General features: G+C 34.5%; 1 protein-coding gene across 1 annotated transcript in view; it reads left to right on the top strand.

The window, feature by feature from the left end:
* The window catches only part of LOC145269272 (serine/arginine repetitive matrix protein 2-like), a 259,555-nt gene extending 253,195 nt beyond the window's left edge, over positions 1–6,360 (top strand). Inside the window, exon 2 of the mRNA XM_080124950.1 lies at positions 1,707–6,360. Coding sequence (XP_079981076.1) covers positions 1,707–1,710 — 4 coding nt within the window. The 3' untranslated portion in view covers positions 1,711–6,360. The remainder of the gene's footprint in view (positions 1–1,706) is intronic.
* Positions 6,361–23,654: the final 17,294 nt, after the last annotated feature.

The following is a 23,654-nucleotide window of genomic DNA, read 5'->3' on the forward strand; positions in this document are numbered from 1 at the left end:
CCTAACTTAAAATGTACCAAACATTAATACTATAATCCCTTTCCCTCTCCCATTGCAAAACTCATTCATGTTCTGCAAGGAAGGGCAGGGAACAAAAACGATAAAATCCACTATAAAACAACCAAACCAAACACTACAAACTAGCGATTGAAGATACAAAGAGCTTGAAGAATAAAAACCTTCTACAAAGTAATTGGATGCAACATGAATGTTATTACCAAAATAACTAAGATTGGTGATGATGCTCTTCTAATTTCCAAAATGGACGATTGCTTTCTAGCTATGCTAATAGATGGCAGTTCTTTTATTTCTTTTTTTTATGGCGGCTTCAAATAACCAAAAGTTTTAGACCAATCAAGTTTTTTTATTCTTGAAAGTTTATTATCATTTATATATAGATACATTTTCATTTTTAGTTTATATTTAATAAAAATATTAGAAATACGACACCACAAGTCAAACCAAACCTTAACACACATACACAAAGCTATCACTTTGGGTCCTGAACTATCATCCAAACTTAAACCACGTTCCTATCGATGAAGTGTTGCATTCCTTTGCCTGTTTCACAAGTATTTTAATGGTGGATGCTCTGACGAACTACAAGCCCTTGTACCCCCTCGACATAAATACCGCCGACAAACCCAACAATCAGCAAAATCTCACCCTTACATAGCAGAGATCCCTAGAAGAAGGCCTTCTATTCTAATAGTTTCTTCCCCGGAACTCCTACACTCTGGAACTCCCTTCCGAATTCCTGTTTTCCCAACTGTACTGACATGCGCAAGTTAACCACAATGGGATAGAAATGCTGAATCTTGTGACTGTACCTTCAGTAACTACTGCCTTCCATAGTTGTTGTTGCCTTACCACGTTTTGGCCAACTAATCCTCTGGACAGTTTTGGGTAGGATTGAAACCGCTATCTTCAGACAATGTTCACCTGTAACTTTAAAGACTCAATGCCTCTATCCACTGCATCATGGGCCCCATCTTGAAACAACAACAACTATGAAGACGAGGATAACAAAAAAATGAATACACAAATTATGAAGCCTAATCTCAAAGGATTCCAAAAAAATAAAAATTTCTGCCAAACACTTTCGACAGCTGCAGCGAACACTGACAAAATTGGTATCGTTAGAAAGATCAATCTCTCGGACGACAAATATTCAAAAATTGGCCAAAAACATTGATTCTTTGGCCGTCAACTGGGCCGTTTTTTGCAAGGAGGAGTCAGTTTTTGCATCGCTAATTTCTCAAATCATTCATGCCTAGCGATCTCAATGTACGTTTAAAAGACGCTATTTTGAAGGCCTGTGATGTCACAAGTGTGCCGTGGCTGAGACAGCTAATGCGCTTGCTTTTTTTCACCTTCTTTCTCTTATTCATGTTACAGGTTCGAGCCTGGTTACTGCGGCTAATTTTTTTTTTTTTTTTTTTGCATTTGCACAGGTATTCATGAGTATTTTTTTTTCTTTTAGGGGGTTGCTTGCTCAATAGCCTCACTATATTATAGCCGGGCAACGCCGGGTACCCATGCTAGTATATACTATAAAAAAAAAAACTTAGAAAAAGTTAAATTCATTAAGACAACTTTAGTATAATAGTTGATAATGTATATTTTTTTTCCAGAAATGTATTATTAATGTTTTTGTTTCAGACATGTTATATTGAATTTATTTCTTATGTTTCTTTCTTTTTCAGGTAAGTACTGATTTGAATTTGAAATCTTTCCCGTTTTGAGGTAAGCAAAAAGTATTTCTTCGTTTATTTTAGAAATCACGTTTGTCTGTAAAAAAAAATCTTCAGCAAAAATCTTGAAATATGTCTGGCAGCAATGATAATCTGAAAGGAATGAACCAATCTTTCTAGAAGGTAAAAGTTAAACTGCATGGATACTCAAAGATTTTACCTGTTGTCCACATTTAAAAAAAAAGAAAGAAAGCTTTTATTTTTTATTGACAAAAGCCGGTGCAGTAATATCAACCCTTCAAGCACTTACATATTTACAAAAATCAAACTTTTATAATTATGGATGGGTCAAGGATTAGGAGAATTCTCTTATTTCTCTCTGCTTTATTTATATCCGAGTAATTTCCCTTGGATGTATTAAGGTGTCCGAGAAGTTAATAAAACTCGTTCCTCTCATTTAGGACAAGATTTTAGTTTATTTCAGGCAAGTCGTTGGAAGCACATATGTGTCATCCATCTAATTTTATGAGAATGCCTTCCTAAATACTATCGGGTTTTGTCTCTAGGTTATAGCAGCTGCACAGCCCCCCCCTTAGAAATACCGCACAAAGAAATACAGGGTGACCCCAAATAAACAAAAGCTAAATGGAGGCCATCTAGAACATATGTTACATATCGGTATCATCGAATTTATCACTAGGGTTATCATTGAGGGAATCGTGTGTGTGACATGTAATTTCTGAACCTACCTCTGCTTCTTCAAAACGAACAATCTGGCAATTTCTCATCCTGGAGGGAGACTTGATACCTGTTTGACGAAGATTTATCACTCCAAGACGATGAAATGGTTTTATAGTTTTTTATTTCACTTTCCCCGGAGGTTCTGCAGAAGTGGAAGTGAAATCGCTTGTGTGGGCTCTTCTTCACACACGTCAGCGTTCGTCTCCCCCCTCCCCAGTTAAGAGGAGGAGACCACGGAAAAACGTCCGTCTTCTTCAAAGCTCAAATCAAATCTCACAGATCTAGCCAACCACGTCACACATACGTAATTTGGTCAGCTGACCTTTGGTTCTGGTAAACGTGTCTACCTCCACGTTTACTCACCTCTCTCTCTCTCTCTCTCTCTCTCTCTCTCTCTCTCTCTCTCTCCCTCTCTATTCTCTTATAGAGACACAGAGAGAGAAAATAAAAAGAGTAAGAAAGCCAGAGAGGGGGGGGGAGATGCTCGTTAACACATATGCTGTAGAACGAAAAAAAAAAAAAAGCCAGAGACCCTTGTGTTTTAATGTGATGTTTTGAATATCATAAACTAGTTATGACCAAAGTTTCATATCCTTCGGACAAAACACTAAGAAACTGGGCCTAATTAGTGTTGGGCCCGTATTATTTTATTACTAATACATATTTCTAGATTTCTGATAGCGACATGTATTATTGTGACATATAAACAGCGTCACAAGCTTTATTGCAGATTAGTAAAATATCAATATCTTACTAAATATACGTCACAAAAACATTAAAATTCCATCATCAAAGGGCTGCTTTAAGGTTAGTTATTTCCCAAAATTTTATTCAAATTCATGCAATATTCACGAAGTTGTGACATTTTCATCTTTATCAAAGTATTTCTATTGTCCATAAAGCGATGGACAGTATAAATTCTTTAATAATAAATAAAATGCAACAACTTCGTGAATATCGCATGAATTTGAATAACATTTTTTTTTACGTATATTTAGTGAAATATTGATATTTTACAAACCTGCAATAAAGCGATTGACGCAGTTTATATAATATACGTTTGTGGTGAGTAAGATCCCAATGACCGATAACGAGAATCAGGGCACAGTCATGATTTTTGTTTATTTTCCAAATTATTTTACCTATAGATGACTTTCAATATGTCTGACATGTTTCATTGTAGTGTCGGGATGTATGGTTTATTGTTTCACCAAGCAACTCATCAGAAGCAAATAGATATTATTACAAAATGCACCAAAAAGATTAAACATAATGAAGAAAATCTCTATATAAATAAAATGAACTCATTTTTCTCGTCTGATTTTGATATTAATAGGATTAAAAATCAAGATATTTCATGCAAATATAATATGCACAAACGGCAGAACAATATCTGAGGTGTGTTATAGGCTTATTATTTCTCAAATTCCTCAATAATCTTAGATTTCTATACTTTTTCTGCTGAGAAGTCACGGCCAAAATCGGTTAAGATCAATGGAAGTGGTAAAATATTTTCTCTCTAATAAATTCCTCCTTCCCCTGCCACCACTTAACACCGTTTGGGGATCGTTCACAAGGAACAGTTGAGAAGAGAACACCGGTTTGGCTTCGTAGTTCTTTCATGTGAAGTTATTTAAAATCACTAAACTAAGCTGCAGTGCTCTGTGGCGTAGTGGTTAGCGTGCTGGACAATTCACATTATATTTTCACGTTCGCGCCGACCTATCGTAGTCGTTTTTTTTTTTTTTTTTCCTAAACAACTGGAATGGACTTTTCTTGGTGGCCGAACTGTTAACGTTGCAGATGTTTGTTTTTTTTGTTTTTTTTCACACTTTATTTTCCTACTTTTACTCATGACTCCGGGTTTGATCCTTCCTACTTACCTACCATAACATTTTTTAAAACTCCCCCCCCCGTCCTGGAAACAAACACTCGGGCAACGCCGGGTACCCCTGCTAGTACAAAATAAAGATGGAAATCCAGAAAATTTGAAAAAAATAATAAAAAGTGATATTCACAGAAAAGACCTCCTTCCCGTAAAAAAAAAAAAAAAATATATATATATATATACACGATCAAATGAAGAAAAGTAGTAGGCGACTATCTTTAATATATACATGGACGTCTTTCATAAACGTGTTATAAGTGCCTGACATGGTAGATATGCCGATAAATAATTAATTTATTTTAATTGTAGTAGGAGCGAATATAGGCTGTCTGTGTCTCTTCCTAGTAGAGCATCTATGTTGGTAGCAAAGTAGTAAAGTACATAAAACGTGTTGATAACGAGTGTATAATAAAAACGTTTTTTCTTTTACGATTTATTTCGATTATTCCTTGTTTGCCTTGCATTCCTCTGTAGGAAATTGTATGTGATTATTATATTTTGAGTCTACTTCTAACACGCACTCTGTATGGAGAAATATGTCCTCCGATAATACATTTGTTTTTGCTAATAGTCAAAATCAGAGGGAGAGGGAGAGAGGATTTGATTCTTTTGAGGTATTTCTATCTATTCTCCCCCACTTCTGGAGCGCGCACTTTGTTGTTTTCTATTATGTTATTATATTACAGGAGAAGACAGGAATAAAGCACAAATAAGCTGTTTGTTCCTGAAGTAACTGCGATCCGCCTTTTCGCTTACTCTAACGCATCCGACGCACGAATGTAGTCTGGCAAACGACTTTTCATTATTTGACAAAAGCTTTTTTTCCCGCGAATTTTGTCACTCTTTCGACTGTAAACAAGAGAGAAATAATGAAATTGAATTTTGCATTTGCAAGCGAGACAAATGCTGTCTGCAGTTTAAAGATTAAAGAACAAAAAACAAAACAAAAAAAAAACGAAAACTTTATTTCTTAAGTAAAGTTAGATTAAGCCAGACTGCGCAAAGATTCACCTTTAAAGTTCAAGATGTGATATTTTATTATTTCCCTCTTATCAACAAACGCACACACGTATGTATACACACAGCTGCGTTAATATACACAACAAATTTAAAATGAAAAAGTTAAAAGTGTTATATATTTGAAAATATTCTTTATTTAATTCATACACACACACACACTTAGTATAAAATAAATATTGAATGAGCCTTCTAGCAACATACATCAAGTATTTTATTTATTCCTTCTAAGCAAGACACGTACACACACAAGTCAGAAAGAGTGGCAACCTTGGTTGAAGTGATTGTCCCTAATGATGGTGGTCTGAATAGAGCTGAAAGGGAGAAACAGACCAAATATCAAGGTCTCATGTATGATATGAAAAGAAACTGGAATCTTAGGGAGATATCAATCATACCAGTTATTATAGGTGCCACAGGACTTATGAAGAAGAACCTGAAGTCTTACCTAACTAATATTCCTGGTGAACCAAGTGCAAAAGAGATCCAGACAATTGTACTTAAGGGAACAACGAGGGTACTAAAAAGAGCTCTCGGTTGGTTTCAATAAAAAGCAGGGCAATGTTGGCAGCTGGTTTGGCTGCCCCATACCCAGCGTTACAATCTTCAAAGGAAGAAAAATAAAAACAAAATAAAAACAAACAAAAAAAGTACAGATCAAGTAAACCGTGGCGAAATCCGGCTATGGAATGTACCTGCTTCGTTTCAAACCAGGTGTGGTCATCCAGCCACTGAGAACCGAAACTGAGGTCTTACAAGTAGGATTTTTTACATTTACTACGATGACGTCATCCAACAAGTTAACCTAGTGAGCAAATTAATATTGGAATTTTCAGAATGTGAGACGATATAATCATTTTCACAGTCAACGTCGCAGCTCACATAAGCCATGACAGCCAACAAACCAGAAGTTCAAGACTCGAGTTTCGCCCTAAATTTGCCTCGTCAATTGAACATATCCAAACTTGGGATTCAAAAACTCAAATCTTTTGCATAAGAAAGCCTATTAACTAACATAGATCAAGAAAACTATGGCATATATATATATATATATATATATATATATATATATATATATATATATATAAAGCTGAATGTTTGTGTGTGTGTGTGTGTATGTGTGGTCACGAATAGGCTCCTATATGGTTGATTATTTTAAAAAACTGATTACATATAATGATAGAAGATTATCGAGACACGGGAATGGGTATGTTTGATCTGGCAGAACGGTGGTTCATTAAAATTGTGGGGTCTGCGTTCATGCCTGATCCACAAAGTATGGAAATAAAAAATTTAAAAATTAAAAAAAAAAACGTTTACAAGTGTTTTTTGATATAGATGTACATAATAATACTTTGATAAGCATATTTTAACTTAAATAGGGATGGTATAATAAAATTGTGTGGTCTGCGTTCGTGCCTGGCCTCCATAGAATGGAAATAGGCACAAACTTCTATAAAAACTTTTAATATCTATCTGCGTAAGTATACTTTGATAATTATGTTTCAGTTTGAAGAAATAGGGTATAAAAAATTATGGGGTGTTCGTTTGCACCTGACCTCCATAGAATGGAAATATGTCACAAAGTTTAACAAGGTTTTTTAATATAGATCCACAGAATATTGTGATAAATGTTTCAGTGTGAACAGGTATGATATAATAAATTATGGGGTTTATCTATTTTATTTTTACTTTCATCATATTTTGCTTTGGTTTTGATACCCCCAAATTCAACCCAAATTTACAACCCTTCCTTTTCATAAATCAGAGTCCATTTTCTGTAGGCTGTTTTTGAACCCAGTCAACGACGAGTACTTTTGCTAGTATATATATATATATATATATATATATATATATATATATATATATAAGAACAAGTAGTAAATAAATCATGTTAAAAAACACTTTGAAAAAGAGTTAAAAACATTTAATTTTAAAAAGGAAGCACAAAATAAGTGGATAGTCCTTAATCAGCAGAGTTTTGAAGAAATACTATATATATAGTTTAATGATTAAAGTTAAATTCTGTTGATCAAAATATATATAAAAATATATTCAAGTTAAGAATTTAATGTTTGAAACGAGGAATATATGGAGAAAAATTGTATTTATTTCCTTAATCCATGGATTTTCAATACTGGCTCATATCATCAGAGGAAATGAAATTAATTAGCAAAATGTTCAGCTATGAATAAACATATATTTTGCTTTTCAGCACATATATTGAAAATGTTATTTATAAGTTATTTAAATGGTGCTTAAAATTCATAGAAAAATGATATTTTAAGAGTAAGAGACAAAAGGATTTCATACAACCTGGGAAGTCCATTATCATTACACGTGTATATATTTTGATTTACAGAATTTAACTTTAATCATTAAATCATTATATTGCTCTATTTTTTTAAATATTGAGCTTTACCTTTTGGGCTAAGGTCATCCTGAAAGTATTACCTCAGTGTAATATTAGACAGGATAATTTACTTGATTTCTAATCAATGACTTATTATACATATATATATATATATATATATATATATATATATATATATATATATATATATATATATATGATGTCATCCACATACAGTACTGTTTCGCTGTTTCACAACTCATCAGTGCAGCTAGACAAGCAGCTACCTCAAGCAAGGATCGAAACCCGACCGTCCATATGACAGTCGGAGCTTCTAACCATTATGCTATATGGCTGCTGCTATGCGGGCAGTGAATTAACAATATTCTGTTATTGTCCAAATACCTAAGCTCAATTTGTTTACACAAAGAACATCGCTTCATACGCTAATGGTAATTAGTATATCACTTCCCATGATGCTCACCCTAGGATAGGGAGCATTATAGTCATCCACACACACACACACACACACACACACACACACACACACACACACACACATATATTTATATATATATCCTATGGTGAGAAATATGACACAAGGGTCAGGAAGTTGTATTGAAGTGAGTACCCTTAATGATGAACACTCTGACCTGCAAAAAATGCCTGGGCAGCCTCATCAGTATTTTTCGGTAGGAGCGCCTCAAACAATTAACAATAAACTAAACCCCTCCTCAAAAAGAATAAAGACTGAGAGGGTTGACCTCCTAAAACTAACAGAAGAAAGGCCTAGACTTTTTTTTATTTCGGTGCCCAGGGAAAAAAATCTGGGATCATGGATCCTAATTTACCTTTTCTTGTGAAAGAAACCCATGATGTAAAGATTGTTAAGATAGGCAGAAACGTCTTGGGGGGGGGGGGATGACAAATTATGAAATGGGGGAGAAAGAGTATGAAATCCGGCAAAATCTTGGCCTTTTAGCCACAGTTTAGTATCTGTTCTGATACTACAATTCACCTATGCTGACATCGATCAGTGGAGGAGAAATCCTTCTAGACTGAGACAATTTTTATCTTTGTTCCTATCCAGAGTGCCTCTTTTTTTTGGGGGGGGGGCTGGATTTCTTCCCACACTTGTGTCTGACTCTACCCTCGAAATAGAAACCCTGCAAAACAGATGTGGGAGACTATTTTGTTTTTTATTTTTGCATGTCCTTCTGCTTTATATCTAACCCCATTTCCTCCCACAGCAATGCCTTTCTCGAACCAGTCACTTCTAGAAGTTGCTATGTGAGAGTTGCCAACAGCTATGAGTGAAAGTGACGCTATAGAAGCAACTGGATTCGTCATTATACACTTTGTCATAGTCACCTTCTATTTACTATCTATAATGGTTCATACAAAGAAACACATAAATCAAAAAAAAAAAAAAAGAAAAGGAAATACTTAAATTAGTTTAAAAAATGTTCAAATGGATAAAAGTTTTTTTTAAAAATTCGTATATATTAAACGAGAGCTCAAAAGCAAGGAAAGATAACTCGTACATAATTTCGATTAATTTAATATTTTATTGCTTTTTTTTTTTCATTTCTTGCTTCACCTGCACCAGAAAACATTTGTTTCCTCATTCCTCATATCGTTTATACATTTTTTTTTTCAACCTACATTATAAACTTCTAAAATAACAAGCCATCAAGTCAGGCCCGTTTTGATGAAACAGTTTGACAAAAAAAAAACACACACACACACATATATGTAATGGAATAAAATTTTATTTGTATCAAATCAGCAATTTTATTTCTTAGGATAAACATTTTTATTTATTTATCTATTATTCGTTTATTTATTTTTTGGTAAAACTCATAAATTTCATAAAGTCTTTCATTTCAATTTTATTTATTTAAAATCTGTAATCTTTTGGTTTTTGCATCTTTTGTAAAATGTTAACGTCGAGGCGCAGTTTGATGATACATTCCTGCTGTAGATATAAAATTTAAAAACTATCTGATTTGTTTTTCTTACGATTTACAAACGTCTTTCCGTTTGTTGCAAAGAAATAAAACATTCCAGAAGTTAGAATAAAATGATTTTGTTCAAAGACATTATTCGATTCTTGTGGGTTTTTTTCCGTAACATTTAAATAGTTTGAATGCACGCAATAATTTTAACACTTAAATGCCTACTAGACACTATCATCGAGTGTCTAAGGTCTCTCTGTACAGGGGTTTGTCAGGACAACCTGGCATGAGGATATTTTTCCCTTGAAGTAAACCATGACCAAATATTCAAAATCACACAGTATTCGCAGTCCAAATAAGACCATCTTTCTATGGCTAACCCACATTAGCTTTTATGAGGAATGATCTCCAATAACATTTAAGCTGGCATGTCAACCCTAGTTTTTTATCTTTGTATCCTGTTAGTGATTATTAGGTCTAGGACAACAGCATATTCTTTTCTTTGTTTTGACTCTCAAGTGTGTATCCGTTGATATCTTATATGCTTTTATGTAGAGTGATGTGGTTCTCGGTTGATTAACTGTGTCTAACTGTATTGGATATATACTCGAGAGTCAAAACAATGATAATAATATTCTGTTGTTCCTAGTGATCAAATAAGGTATTCTAGAACAGAATGGGAGAGAACTTGAATGCCTACTAGACACTATCCTCGTGTGCCTAAGGTCTCTCTGTATAGGGGTTTGTCAGGAGAACCTGGCATGAGAATACTTTTCCCTACAAGTAAACCCTAAGCAAATATTCAAAATCACATAATATTCGCAGCCCAAATAAGATCTCCTCAGTATGGCTAGCCAACACTGGCATTTACGAGGAGTGTTGCACATTCTCCAAGTCATGTTACCTCAAGTAACAGCACAAAGCTGGATACTCAACCAGACTAGATTAATTCTTGTTCCTTAATCCAATAAAAGCAATAAACCATAAGAAAGATATATAATAACATAGCAAAATGGTTTCATTTTGGAGAGGAAAATTATGTTCGCAATTTCTTTACAAAACTCAGTATTTGAGAGATAAAGAACTTTAATGGAACATTCGAATATCTATGTATCATATGGAGTTTAAGTGTTAGCCCCAGGTAGTGAACCACTTCATTTCTGAGAACTTCGACTGAAATAAAATAAAACAAAATAAAACCCCCAAATAAAACAACAAAAAAGATACAACTCCACTGACTAATATAAACATTACACGGGGTTTCAAGCTCTCTAAAGACAATTATTAAATGTCAATTTTGTTGTGGTTTTATTATTATTTGAATGATTTCAATGCAATAATAACTTGTCAGATATATTTCTATGTGGTTCTAACTTCAAGATTATGACGAGTTAATTTTATGGAAGTCTGCGTTCAGTCTGAAAATACAATGGATACCCCCTGTAAGGGTAGCTGCATGTGAAATTGTGGAGCAAGAGTTGCGCAATCTCTAACGACACCTCTCCTACTCGGCACTGCTTGGGTCCAGTGGCAAGGAGAAGTCGTGGACAACTGAAAACAATGCCGAAATAAGCAGAGGGCACATGCAGTACCTGAAATTCTTAAATGATCATCTATTTTAGTACTAACCAGGTTCAATATTACTTAACTTCGGTGATCTAGCGGGAACCAGTGTGTTAACATGATTACACCACATCATTTTATATATACATATACCGCATTGAAACCCCAGTTATCATCGGATCGCTGAAATTAAGCAATGTTGAGCCTGGTTAGTACCAGATGGGTGACCATTTGGGAATTCTAGGTGCTGTATGTGCTCTTTGCCTATCTTGTAATTTGTTTCAAGTCGTCCTGTTCATTTTCCACTGGTATTTAACAATGTCAACTCAGGAGAGGTATGGTTGGAGATTGCGCACCTCCTGCCAAAATAATTTCAAGAGCAGGCACCTATGAGTTTCCATAGTCTGCCTAAGACATGATATATATATATATATATATATATATATATATATATATATATATATATATATATATATATATATATACACTTATATGTAATATACTGAGTTCGTGTAATTCAGTAAATTTTCATATACCAATAGGTTTTAAGCCAAAAATGGTTGACTTAAAGATTAAGCTACAAAATTATCACATTTCATAATTGAGCATTAATATACTGTGTGTACAAAATCAAGACTTCAAGACAAGGTATTAATGTCAGCGAAAATTGCATTTCATTTTATGTTACAATTGTTTCAATGTCCAGTTCGACAATTTCAAGCATTATATCGTTTGAAAATTTTCAAAAATCAGCATTTCTTCACACTTTATGAATAAACACACTTTTGGCAATGTAGCATTTTTTGAAGAGAAAGAAAAAAGAAGGGGAGGATCCCTAACGGGAAAAACATGCGAGAAACATTTACCTTGGTTGTCAACCAAGGTAAATGTTTCTCGCATGTTTTTTCTTTCTATTAAAAAAGTGCTACATTGCCAAAAGTGTGTTTATTGGTAAAGTCTGAAGAAATGCTGGTTTTTGAAAATTTTCAAACGATATAATGCTTGAAATTGTCGAACTGGACATTGAAACAATTGTAACATAAAATGAAATACACTTTTTGTTGCCATCAACACCTTGTCTTGAAGTCTTGATTTTGCACACACAGTATATATATATATAAATATATATATATATAAATATATATATATATAGTAATTTCTAAAAATATATATGGCAATTAAGCTACACAGAACATTTCGCATTTCATTCTTGTGAGAATGTGTCAGGCTTATGTACAATAAACATGCAACGCACACACGCACACATATATATAGCATGTTGATTATACAAACATTATTGGTTACATATGTGCATACATGTTTCATTTGAACTTTAATTCAGAAAGACTACCTCATCGGACCAAAAAAGGAGCAATAATTGCGTCTTTTTTATCTAATGAGGTGGTCTCTCTGACTTCAGGTTCCACAGACACATGTATGCACATATGTAACCAATAATGTTTGTATAATCAACATGCTATATACTTGCTCTCTCCAGTTAAAACATACGCTAACAACTTTTAGAAGAAATAAATGCCTTTATTTCTTCTTTACAATGTTAAATTCAATGGTTGCGTGTAACAGTGAGAGCTTGGTGCGATGTAGGACAGAGGGGGGTGGTAGGTGACGATGTCGGTGGACAGCGAGCGGCTCCCTACACAAGTCAGGTGCGTGTATCTTCCCGTCTCTGCTCTTCTGCTGACTGCCGACAAGCTAACTGTCTTGTTTATATAAATCCGTTCCGGCTTCCGATGCACCTGCGTGTCAACGATTTGAACCTGTGACTCAATCAGCGAGTACATCCGGCCTCTGTTGCCGTTGACAGTTCAACACCTCAGACTTCTGCACAATGCAGTGTGCGACACATTGAGCACTCTTTAATAAACACTAGGGTTGTAATGGATCGAGAAACTAAAACTATATAGCCATGATATATTATATATATATATATACAATTATATAAATGCAACTTTGTGTGCGTACGTGAGTTCGTTCCTTATAGGCTCCGAAACGGCTGAACAGATTTTCTTTCAAATTTACAGAATTTGAGTGTATAAGTCTGGGAGTAATCTTAGTTAAGTTTTGTCTCAGAATACCCCCGATAATTAGCAATAATCGATAATCGAAACTGTTATTTTAATTTATCTATCCTCAGTAAAGACATTTTTCCATTTCGTCGCTTAGCAACAATGATAGAACAAAAGGCCATGAAAATTCTACTGTAAGCAAGTTGATAGCATGTTTTTTGTTTTTGTTTTGCATGACATGGTTCAAAGCCCACATGTAAATTTCTTAATGTTTGTTTTTTGTTAACTGGAAATAAGTTTATATAAAATAATTTCATAAAAGAAACAGTAGGTTCTCTAGAGTGCAATGTAGAATAAAATATATTTTGGACTAAGTTACTGCATGGAGGCATGCGAAGCTTCCTCCTGGGCGATTTCACGGATTTTGATGACAATAAAAATATAGGAGTGAGAAATATTCGTTGATCATCATTCAATCCCGGGTAACATCGGGTCTCCCTACTAGTGTGTATATATATATATATATATATATATATATATATATATATATATATATATAATATACGCTTCAAGCTATCTACATCAACACTCAACAACCTACAATTAATGATATTGCTAATGAAACCAGTAATACTATTTTAAAATGATTAACATAATTAATTTTCAAAAATTCATTATTCCAGTTAGGAAGATTGTTAAAATGGTGACAATTTAAAATGATGACTCAGATATTGAGAGTTGGGATAAATCTTTGCATCTTAAACGATGACTTATCTTCCTCACAATATTTTATTCATTATTGAACATTTTTCCATCTCTACTGCTTTTCCCGATCACACGTTCCTGTGTATGTGTGTTTCTCACCGAGACATGACTTACACATTATTATTAGTTTTATTTTGCTTTGTTTCTCATCTAATTTTAATGCAGAAAAAGAATGTATCAGCTTTGTGGGTAATCATTGTGTAGTTTCTGACTTTTAGACCGCACACAAACCGCACACACACACACACACACACACACACACACACACACACACACACACACACCACTCTCCTTTACATAATAGTCGTGTATGCATGTTTATTTCTGAGAACGCTCCCATAATATTTGGTCCCTGACATATCCTTCTGCAGATCTGCAGTAGAACTAACGAGTCATAAACTTCAACTTACCTACTCCTAAAGCGGCCATAGCCAGAATGTATGAGATACGAGAGTTTAACGCGCACATTAGTCAGTCTTAAATATTCTCTTTGCAGCCTCCAGCTGTAGCGATCCATCTATCCATTTAGCGTCTTTTCTCTTGTGAATTTAGTAAACTGAAATTTTGGTAACTATTCATACATGTCTCCGTTAACAGTTTATTCAAACATAAATTGTCAAGCCATTGAGTGTGTTCATGGTGGAGCAGGTGCTAGTGCGAATGCAATAGTTAGAAGTAGATGGAGTAATAAGTTTCTGAATTTTTTAGATGAGGATCGGTTATCTATATATTAATAGGATAACGTGTATGTTCTTTCTTTTTTGTGTCACGCTTACATCCGAGTGACTGTCGTTTAATTATTTTGAACTTCCATTTCTTGTAATAATTCTTCGTAAGTTTTGGTTTCGATTATAGCTGATGACACTCAAGTCATTTATTTTTTATAAATAATTTTACCAAAAACTCTTCATAACTTTTGGTTTCGGTTTCAATTATACCTGAAGGAACTCAAGTTATATCTATCTATATATAAAAGTGAAAATGTCTGTCTGTGTGTATGTCTGTGTACATTTCCATACCAAATAGCTCTGTGAATTTTCGGTCTAGAGACTTTAGATTAGACATAAGGGGTATTGAGATTTGGGAAAATCTTTTTAATCGGTTTTCGGCCAGAAATTTGGCTTTCAAGGGGTCAAATTTCAACGATTTGACCTTTGAAAACTCTACCAAACTGGGTCTAAACACTTGAAATTTTTAATGTAGGTTACTTGGACATGGATCAAACATTTTAATTTGATTTGAGCCCAAAAACTAAATTTTTAGAGGTCAAAATTGGAGACAAAGTAAAAAATAAAATTGACCCCCTGCGGTCTCTACCAACTTACTCAGCCAATTTCTAAACATTTGAAAGTTTACATAAAGGGTATTCAGAGATAGAGCAAGCTTTTAAATTAGTTTGGGTCGAAAATTTGAGGTGTCAATAGGTCAAAGTTAAAAAGATCTTGACCTTTGCGGTGTCTAGCAAACTACTCAGCCAATTTTAGGTCTAAACATTTTAAATTTATACATAACAGGTATTCAGACGTGCGGCAAGCATTTTAATTAGTTGTGGGGCGAAAATTTGGCTGCCAAAAGGTCAAAAGTAAAAGTGTGGACCTTTGCAGATTCTACCAAATTCCTCTGCCAAATTTGGGTCTACAGAAATGAAATTTTAGATGTAGGTAACTTGGACATGAGTAAAACTTTGTATTTTGATTTGAGACCAAAATAATAAATGTTAAAGGTCAAAATTGGTGTCAAATTAAAGAAAAATTGACCTCTGCGATCTCTACGAAATTACACAGACAAATTTTAGTCTAAACATTTGAAATCTTACATAAAGTGTATTCACATGTAGGGCAAGTTATGAAGAGTACATAGGGCCCGGGAAAAAACCGGACTAAACTGCTAGTATATATATTTATTTTATTTTTTTTTCATAAGTTTTGATTTTGATTTAGATTCAAGCTGATGCCCCCAAGTAATATATATTTTTGAAATCGCAACTTTATAATATATAAACATCGATAGAACATTAACTCTTTAATAATATATTCGAACTCTGCAAGAATTAAAATAACGTATTTAAACCTACTTTACGACCGGGCTGAAGAACAATGTGAAGCTAGAAGGTTCCGGGTTCAATCTCGCCTATAGTAAGTGGTAAGCAGCTTCTTAAAGTCAGCTCTATTCATCAAAATATCATCTGAGAAATGCACTTGGAATTTAGAGAATACATCAATTATTAGCAAGGATAAAACTTTTTTTTTTTCGTTTCCTAAAAAGTATTTTTTTCCTAATTATTCTGTTGGATATATATATATATATATATATATATATATATATATATATATATATATATATGCATACTTTGCGTCTATTTTCAAACAAACTTATCGGTTACATGATAGCGAGGTGAGGAGGAATGATGGGGAATAATTTTATATTTGGATTCATGACTCAACTACTTCTTTTGTAAATCTTTAATAATTTATAAGGTAACGTCTGCTGCAGATTAGCACCGTGATTGCAAATCAAGAATTCTTGCAACAAGACCAAACATAAAGGAATACGGAATAATTTTACTGTTTCCAAAGTGCTGATATTTCAACAGAAAAATATTTAACTCCACATTTTCCTTTTATTCTTTCATTGAAGTATCTCCAGACATAGTTGGAAGCCACTTGATGTAAGAAGTTAAAAAGAATAAAAAATGCTTATTGCAAAGAGAGTAGATGTCTAGTTGTGGCACTATTTCTTAGTACCCTGGTTGTGGTGGTTGTCTCCCCCCCCACTCCCCCAGCATGGCCAGGAGGTGATTTGGCCGTAAGCGGAGGGATACAAAGAAATAAGCAACCAGAATGGAATCCCACAATTCCCAAAAGTGCCCAGTTGAGGGTGAAAGAATTAATATTTGGGGCCAATTTTTCGCTATTTGTCGTCCGAAGGGGCGACCTTTAAAATGATACCAATGTCGTGAAAATCCGTTGCCTCTGTCGAATGTGTTAGGCAGACATACATACATACATACATACATACATACATACATTTAAACTGATGTTTGCCCTTTTTATTATAGATTAATGGTTGCGTAAACATGCTGCATCATTATTTCATTATTGTAAGAAAATCTGAAGAAAGAAACTATGGTTGCGGTTGGGCGGGGGGAGGGCAGAGAGTATAATTGTAATGAAATATTGAAATAAAATCCAGCATCTGCATGAAAATAATTTCCGAATCCAATTTAACCCCTGTTTATTGACTACACTGCAGTGAGGGGCCCCGACTTGTCCCCTTCCAGCGAAAACAAATAAATTAATTAGATTGAATCTGGTTTTGTAAATTGTTTCCAATTTCGAGCTTTCCTTAAGATTTCAAAATGTCCCCGATCCAGATTGAATAAATCTGGTTTTATTTTGGGGCCTTATTTATTTCCTTGTAAAATTCGGTGTTAATTAAAATAACATATCCGTAAAAAGGAAGGAAGGGGTGAAAATCAAATAAGGTGTCAGGAAGTTTTTTTTTTTTTTTTAATTTATCCACCCATTTTTTTTTCTCATCCGAATCTTATATTTTTTGATAACGCAAAGTATCTATATACAAAGTTATGCTTGTGGGTCTGTCTGTTACGTTATGCTGTAGTTCTATTGTTTTTAACCGTGTTGTATATTTACTTCAGCAGTCTTATGCCAAAATGCTCGGCGAATGTATATAACAAACATTGGGTATATAAAAAAAGTGACAATCTCTCCAAAATACTTTCACCGTATGCTACAGACGAAGGGAGGGAGTGAGAGTGGAATGTTCAGTGGCAAATCGCTTAATGACGACTGTTGACAAAATGTCGGCTTCTTCCGCCGTTCTTTTTCTCTGTCTTTTTCCGAATTCCATTTTTTTACCAACACATCTCCCAATTGTCAATCAAATCCACATTCCGAATGATTATTTACATTTTCGAAAATTGGTCAACTAAAGAATGTTGAATTCCAAGTTTTTATACATACTTCCCAATTGTTCTGATGACATTTCTTGATTTGAAGACTTGTCAACAATATTAGCATGTGTGCACCCAGCTCCATATGCGTGTGTGTACAACCGGCAATAATTTCGGCGTTTCTCAGGATACTATACAACATATCTGTCTATCTCTGTCAAGCTTAATGTTGAAATAGGATTTTCGTCCATCTGCTATGTTTAAGTTTGTGGGTATTCACGAAGAAAATAATAAACTCCCAACCGGGTGTTTGCTCGTCGGTTGTCACAGACTAAGTGTGTAAACGCTTCCCTAAACATAGGCTCGACGCACACATCCGATCAAAAAGAGAAAAAGAATAAAAATTAGTTAGCCAATGAGAGAGGGGCGTATTAAAAATAAGCCTTAATCAACGTGCCTGTTGGAGCCGGCAAGAAGGAATATAAACCCAGGATTTTTGTAAACGAGAAAGAAAGAAACAAGACGCCAAGGAAACGGGACACAAGTGCAGTCAAGTGGGAAGTTACCCCGTTTTCACTGTTAAAGCCGGAAAACACTCCTCTCTGTGACCGCTGCTCGACCAACAAATAGAAACAAGAATAAGTACTCTTTATGAACATTTATTTTTTTCTCCGTTTATTTCAACACATTACTTTGTATTATTTTGAAAGGTGACGACACATAAAAAATGAACCTTTTTGAACATGCATATTCAATCTAGTCTTTTGTTATTCATGAGTTATTCGAAGCCTTAAATATTCATAGTTTGTCTTGTATTAAATGGAGTTTTTATTTCATGCTTTTTTATATTGTTATACGCGAAAGAAGCTATAAGTTTGAAATTGTATTGTCATTCATTTGTTATGTCTAAATTTTAAATAGTATTTTAGTCCATTTGTTATGCTTCAACTCGAAACAGCATTTTCATTCGAAATGAAATTTCTCACTCATCTGTTATGCTTACATTTAACTAACACTTCTTGTTCGTCTCTTATGCATAAGTTTGATATAATATTTTCGCCCATTTGTTGACCCCGGACAAAAGGAAGGGGGAGCTATAAATTCACCCTTATCCATTCATCCGTTCGTCTGTCCACACTTTTCTCAATAACTACGCCTTGGAATTTTGGGAAATTTTGCACAAACATTAAACATGATATGATTAAAAAACTAACAGAACGGATTTTCTGGTAAAACTCTGGTTGCCCTCCTAGGGGTACCTTTCGGGTTAAAATGGCTAAAATTGACACTGCTGTATTTATCAAAAAAATTTATGCCTTGGATTTTTATAAAACTTTTTAAAAAGTTGTAACTAACTGATTTCTATATAATTTTGTTGGTCTATAATTCACGATATCTCTTGGGTGTGCCCCAAGGGCTCTTTTAGGGCTAATAAAAACACTCCATTTTTGGGACTATTTTACTATATTTGTCCAAAATTTTCTGTGTATGTCTATTTAGCAGTTTTGCATGGTGCTGAACTTAAATTTAAATATGTTATGGCCTTGGGGACTTTTGGGGCTAAATGGGAAGGGACAAATGATGAACTTAAACATTTTTTTTTTGCCAAGTGTAGAACTCAAATTTACTAATGTTAAGGCCTAACCTGCACCGTTTGTTCATTTTCACCAGGATTTGACGTTCCCCTAATGGCTTTTGGGGCTAAATGGTGGGGGGGGGGGGCAAATGCTGAACTTAGTAATTTTTTATGCCTCGTCCACTGTGCACTCACGAGGGACCCTGCATGCTTCATTTGTTATATTTAAATTTTAAATAGCATTTTCGCTTGTCTGTTATATTTAAATTTTAAATAGCATTTTCGCTTGTCTGTTATATTTAAATTTTAAATAGCATTTTTGCTTGTCTGTTATATTTAAATTTTAAATAGCATTTTTGCTTGTCTGTTATATTTAAATTTTAAATAGCATTTTTGCTTGTCTGTTATATTTAAATTTTAAATAGCATTTTCGCTTGTCTGTTATGATTAAATTGATAATAGCATTTCTTGTACGTTTATAACAAACACTTCAGCTTGAAATAGCATTTTCGCCAGTCTGCTATAATTCCAATAACATTTCTTGTTCGCCTGTTATGCTTAAGTTTGAAATAGTATTTTCGTTAGTCAGTTGTGCTTATTTTTGAAATAGCGTCTATAACTTCGCTGATGGAAACAGTACTTTCATCTGTCCCACTTAAGTTTGAAATATCAATTTCACAGCAAAACGCACAGATTCAATAAAAGACATTTTTTTTCTTAACTTTTAATAAAAACTTTTCTGTGATTATTTCCTTGCTGATTTTCTTTTTTCGCCATCTTGTTTTTATTTAAATGAAGTAATTAACATTCTTGCAATGGAGGCATCATAACTGATTTATAGTGATTGGCGTTGGGATGAGTTCCAAACACCGGGGAATAAATCTGATCAAGCAAGTTTGCTCGATTCTGTTTTTTATTTTATTTTTCTTAACTTTTTTTTTATGGTCATCTCAATAATATCATCTTTATAGGAGAAGTTCCCAAACTTGAAATTATAACTATAAGTGGGATCGGAAAGAAATTTTCTTGGATTTTTTTTTTTTTTTTCACAAGGTAGTCACCACTTATTAAGGCCCGAAGGCCACTTGAGGATAAGGGTTAATGAATGTAAGGTGATAGTTTAATTATGGTTCATGGTGTAAATTGGGTAGAACTTATTTAAGGGGACGACTTAACAAGAACTTGTTCACATTGGACTTGAAGCTTTGTTCATAGAATCTGCGTTTAGATTTAGGCACAGACAGAGAGTGGGGAAAGTTGTTGATAGTAGTTATAGCTAGTTCAGTGTTTTCTGTGAAGTCTGGCAAGGGGGACCATAGAGGACGCATTGGACAGAACGGGACCATACATTGGAGTCATGAAAATAACAATAGAGCAGAGACAGGCTCATAACGTCTTTTCTGTGGGAAAGAAGTTGCAGGGAAGAGAAAAGGGCATTACCTACTAAGATTTGAAGCCAGTTTTGAACTCCATCACGGCAACATAGAGTACAATGAACAGTTCCTGTCCACAGACGGCAACAGTACTCCATTTTAGGATGTATTTGACTCTTTGCAAATGTAACGAGATTACTTCCAAGGTGATTCAAAAAGCAGGATAGTGAATAAGAATTTTCATTTAAATGATAAGATGTAGGTCACATGTGTAGGTAGACACACGTGACCTACATCTTCTCATTTGCGTTTGGAATACGACTATGATTGTTGTGATAATTTCAAGATTGAGGTGAGGATTGAAGAATAAACATTTATCATTACAACAGGATTAAACCAAAGTGATCAAAATAGGATAGATAACGAGAGTTGTAACTCTGATAGCAACGAGATGTAGTTCATGGATGTGGGTAGACGTCGCTTTTGGAATGCAACTATGATTGTTGGGATAATTTCAAGGTTAAGACAAGAAGTAAAAGATAAATATTTAATTCAATGGCTTCGTTCAGTTGAAAGAGACAATGGACACCCCTGCAAGGGTAGCTGCTCATGTAATTGTGAGGCAAAGGTTGTGCAATCCCTGACCACACCTCTCCTGAATCGGCACGGGAGAGGCTCAAAACAAACTGGAAACAATGCCGAGATAAACGAAGAGCACATACAGCACTTGGAATTCCGAAATGGTCACCCATTTTAGTACTGATCAGGATCAACGTTGCTTAACTTCATTGATCAAGGCAGAGGAATTGTCTTGCAGTGGAAAGTGATATCCGTTGTGCATTATCAAGTACCATTCAAAACATTGAGAAGCGTGTCAGTGAGAAGAAAATCCAAGAGTGTTGTTTCAAGAGAAAATAAGTAAATAGAAATGGAAATAAATTTCATGGAATTTATCAGTTGATTCATGAAACTGTATTGTTTTTTCACTTCATCCACAACTTGTTTTTTCAGACTTCATTCATCTTTCTCGATACAGTGTCATTAGATACAGATGGCATTTAGCTTCCATGCTGCATCTACTTCAACAATCTATTGTACCCTCTTGCCAATCTTTCAAAAAAAACAAAACAAAAAAAAAGACTCTTCTAACTCAAACCACTAATCCCGTTGCAGTATTAAATGTTTAGTCTTCGATCCTCATCTCAATTTTGAAATTATCACAACAACCGTAGCCGTATTCCAAACGCAACATCTACCTACATCCTTGACCTACATCTCATCATCTAAATGAAAATTCTTATTCACTATCTTGCTTTTTGAATCACCTTGGAAGTAATCTCGTTGCGTTCTAAAATGGAGTACTGTTGCCGTCTGTGGACAGGAACTGTTCAGTGTACTCTATGTTGTCCCAATAGAGTTCTAAATCAGCTTCAAATCTTAGTAGGCAATGCTCTTTTCTTTTCCCTGCAACCTCTTTCCCACAGAAAAGACGTTATGAGCCTGTCTCTGCTCTATTGTTATTTTCATGGCTCCAATGTATGGTCCCGCTCTTGCCAATGCGTCCTCTATGGTCCCCCTTGCCAGACTTTCACAGAAAGCACTCAACTAACTACAACCACTATCAAAAACTTTCCCCACTCTCTGTCTGTGCCTAAATCTAAACGCGGATTCTATGAACAAAACTTCTTTACTATAACTGTCTACACGTGGACACTGTTCCATTTGTCTGCTTCCCAGCTGATTACAATATGATAGCCTTCAAGTCTAATATAAACAAGTTCTTGTTAAGCCGTCCCCTTGTTGTTTATTTTAAAACTTTCATTGAAAAAAAAATCAATTCCGGTAACTTGATTATGTAGTAGATGCGCACAGTCAAAATTTTTTTTTTTTTTTTCAAAAATTCCCGTTGCATCTCCAGAGGCTCAAAAGCGGTAAAAAAAAATGCCCTCAAATGGCCAAACATGACACGTTTTGCCCCATGACTTTTGACCCATCCGTTAGATTTTTCTGAAACTTGGTCAAAATGTGGAGTCCATTGTTCTTAATATAAATACAGAATGGGTGATGCTGACAAAATTCTGGTTCGCGTCCTCGGGGACTTTTAGTGTTAAAAACGCCCCTTTTGTGGCTCTTTTTTCATATTTCTCAACAAAAACTTGATATGTCTGTCTATATAGTGGTTTTTCATGGTGCTGAATTCAAATATACATGTCTTAAGACCTGAAACTGCACTGTTATCCATTTACACTGAGATTCAGCGTCCCAAGGGGCTCAAAAGAGGATAAAAAATGCCCCAAAATGACCAAAAATTACACTTTTTGCCCCATAGTGTTTGATCCATCCATTAGATTTTCCTAAAACTTGGCCAAAATGTGGAGGCCATTGTTCTTAATATAAATTCAGTATGGGTGATCCTGGCAAAATTCTTTTAGGGCTAAAAAATGCCTTCTTGTAGCTCTTTTTTCATATGACTCAAAAACTTGATATTTATATCTGTATAGTGGTTTTTTATAGTGCTGAATTCAAATATAATTGTCTTAAGGCGTGAAACTGATTCGTTTGTCCATTTTCACAGGGATTCGGTGTTCACAGGAGCTCAAAAGGGGTCACAAATGCCCCGAAATTGAAAACAAATGACACTTTTTACCCCATAATTTTTGCCCCATCTATTAGCATCTTTTGAAACTTGGTGAAAATGTGAAGACAATGTTGGCCCTTCACACTTCTCACATTCATCATTTCTTGACTATTTTTTGTGGCGTCATCTCACATGCAACACAAGAGGG

Source organism: Euprymna scolopes, chromosome 45 (assembly GCF_053919585.1).
Source record: "Euprymna scolopes isolate OS-2025 chromosome 45, ASM5391958v1, whole genome shotgun sequence".
In the NCBI taxonomy this organism is placed as follows: domain Eukaryota; kingdom Metazoa; phylum Mollusca; class Cephalopoda; order Sepiida; family Sepiolidae; genus Euprymna; species Euprymna scolopes.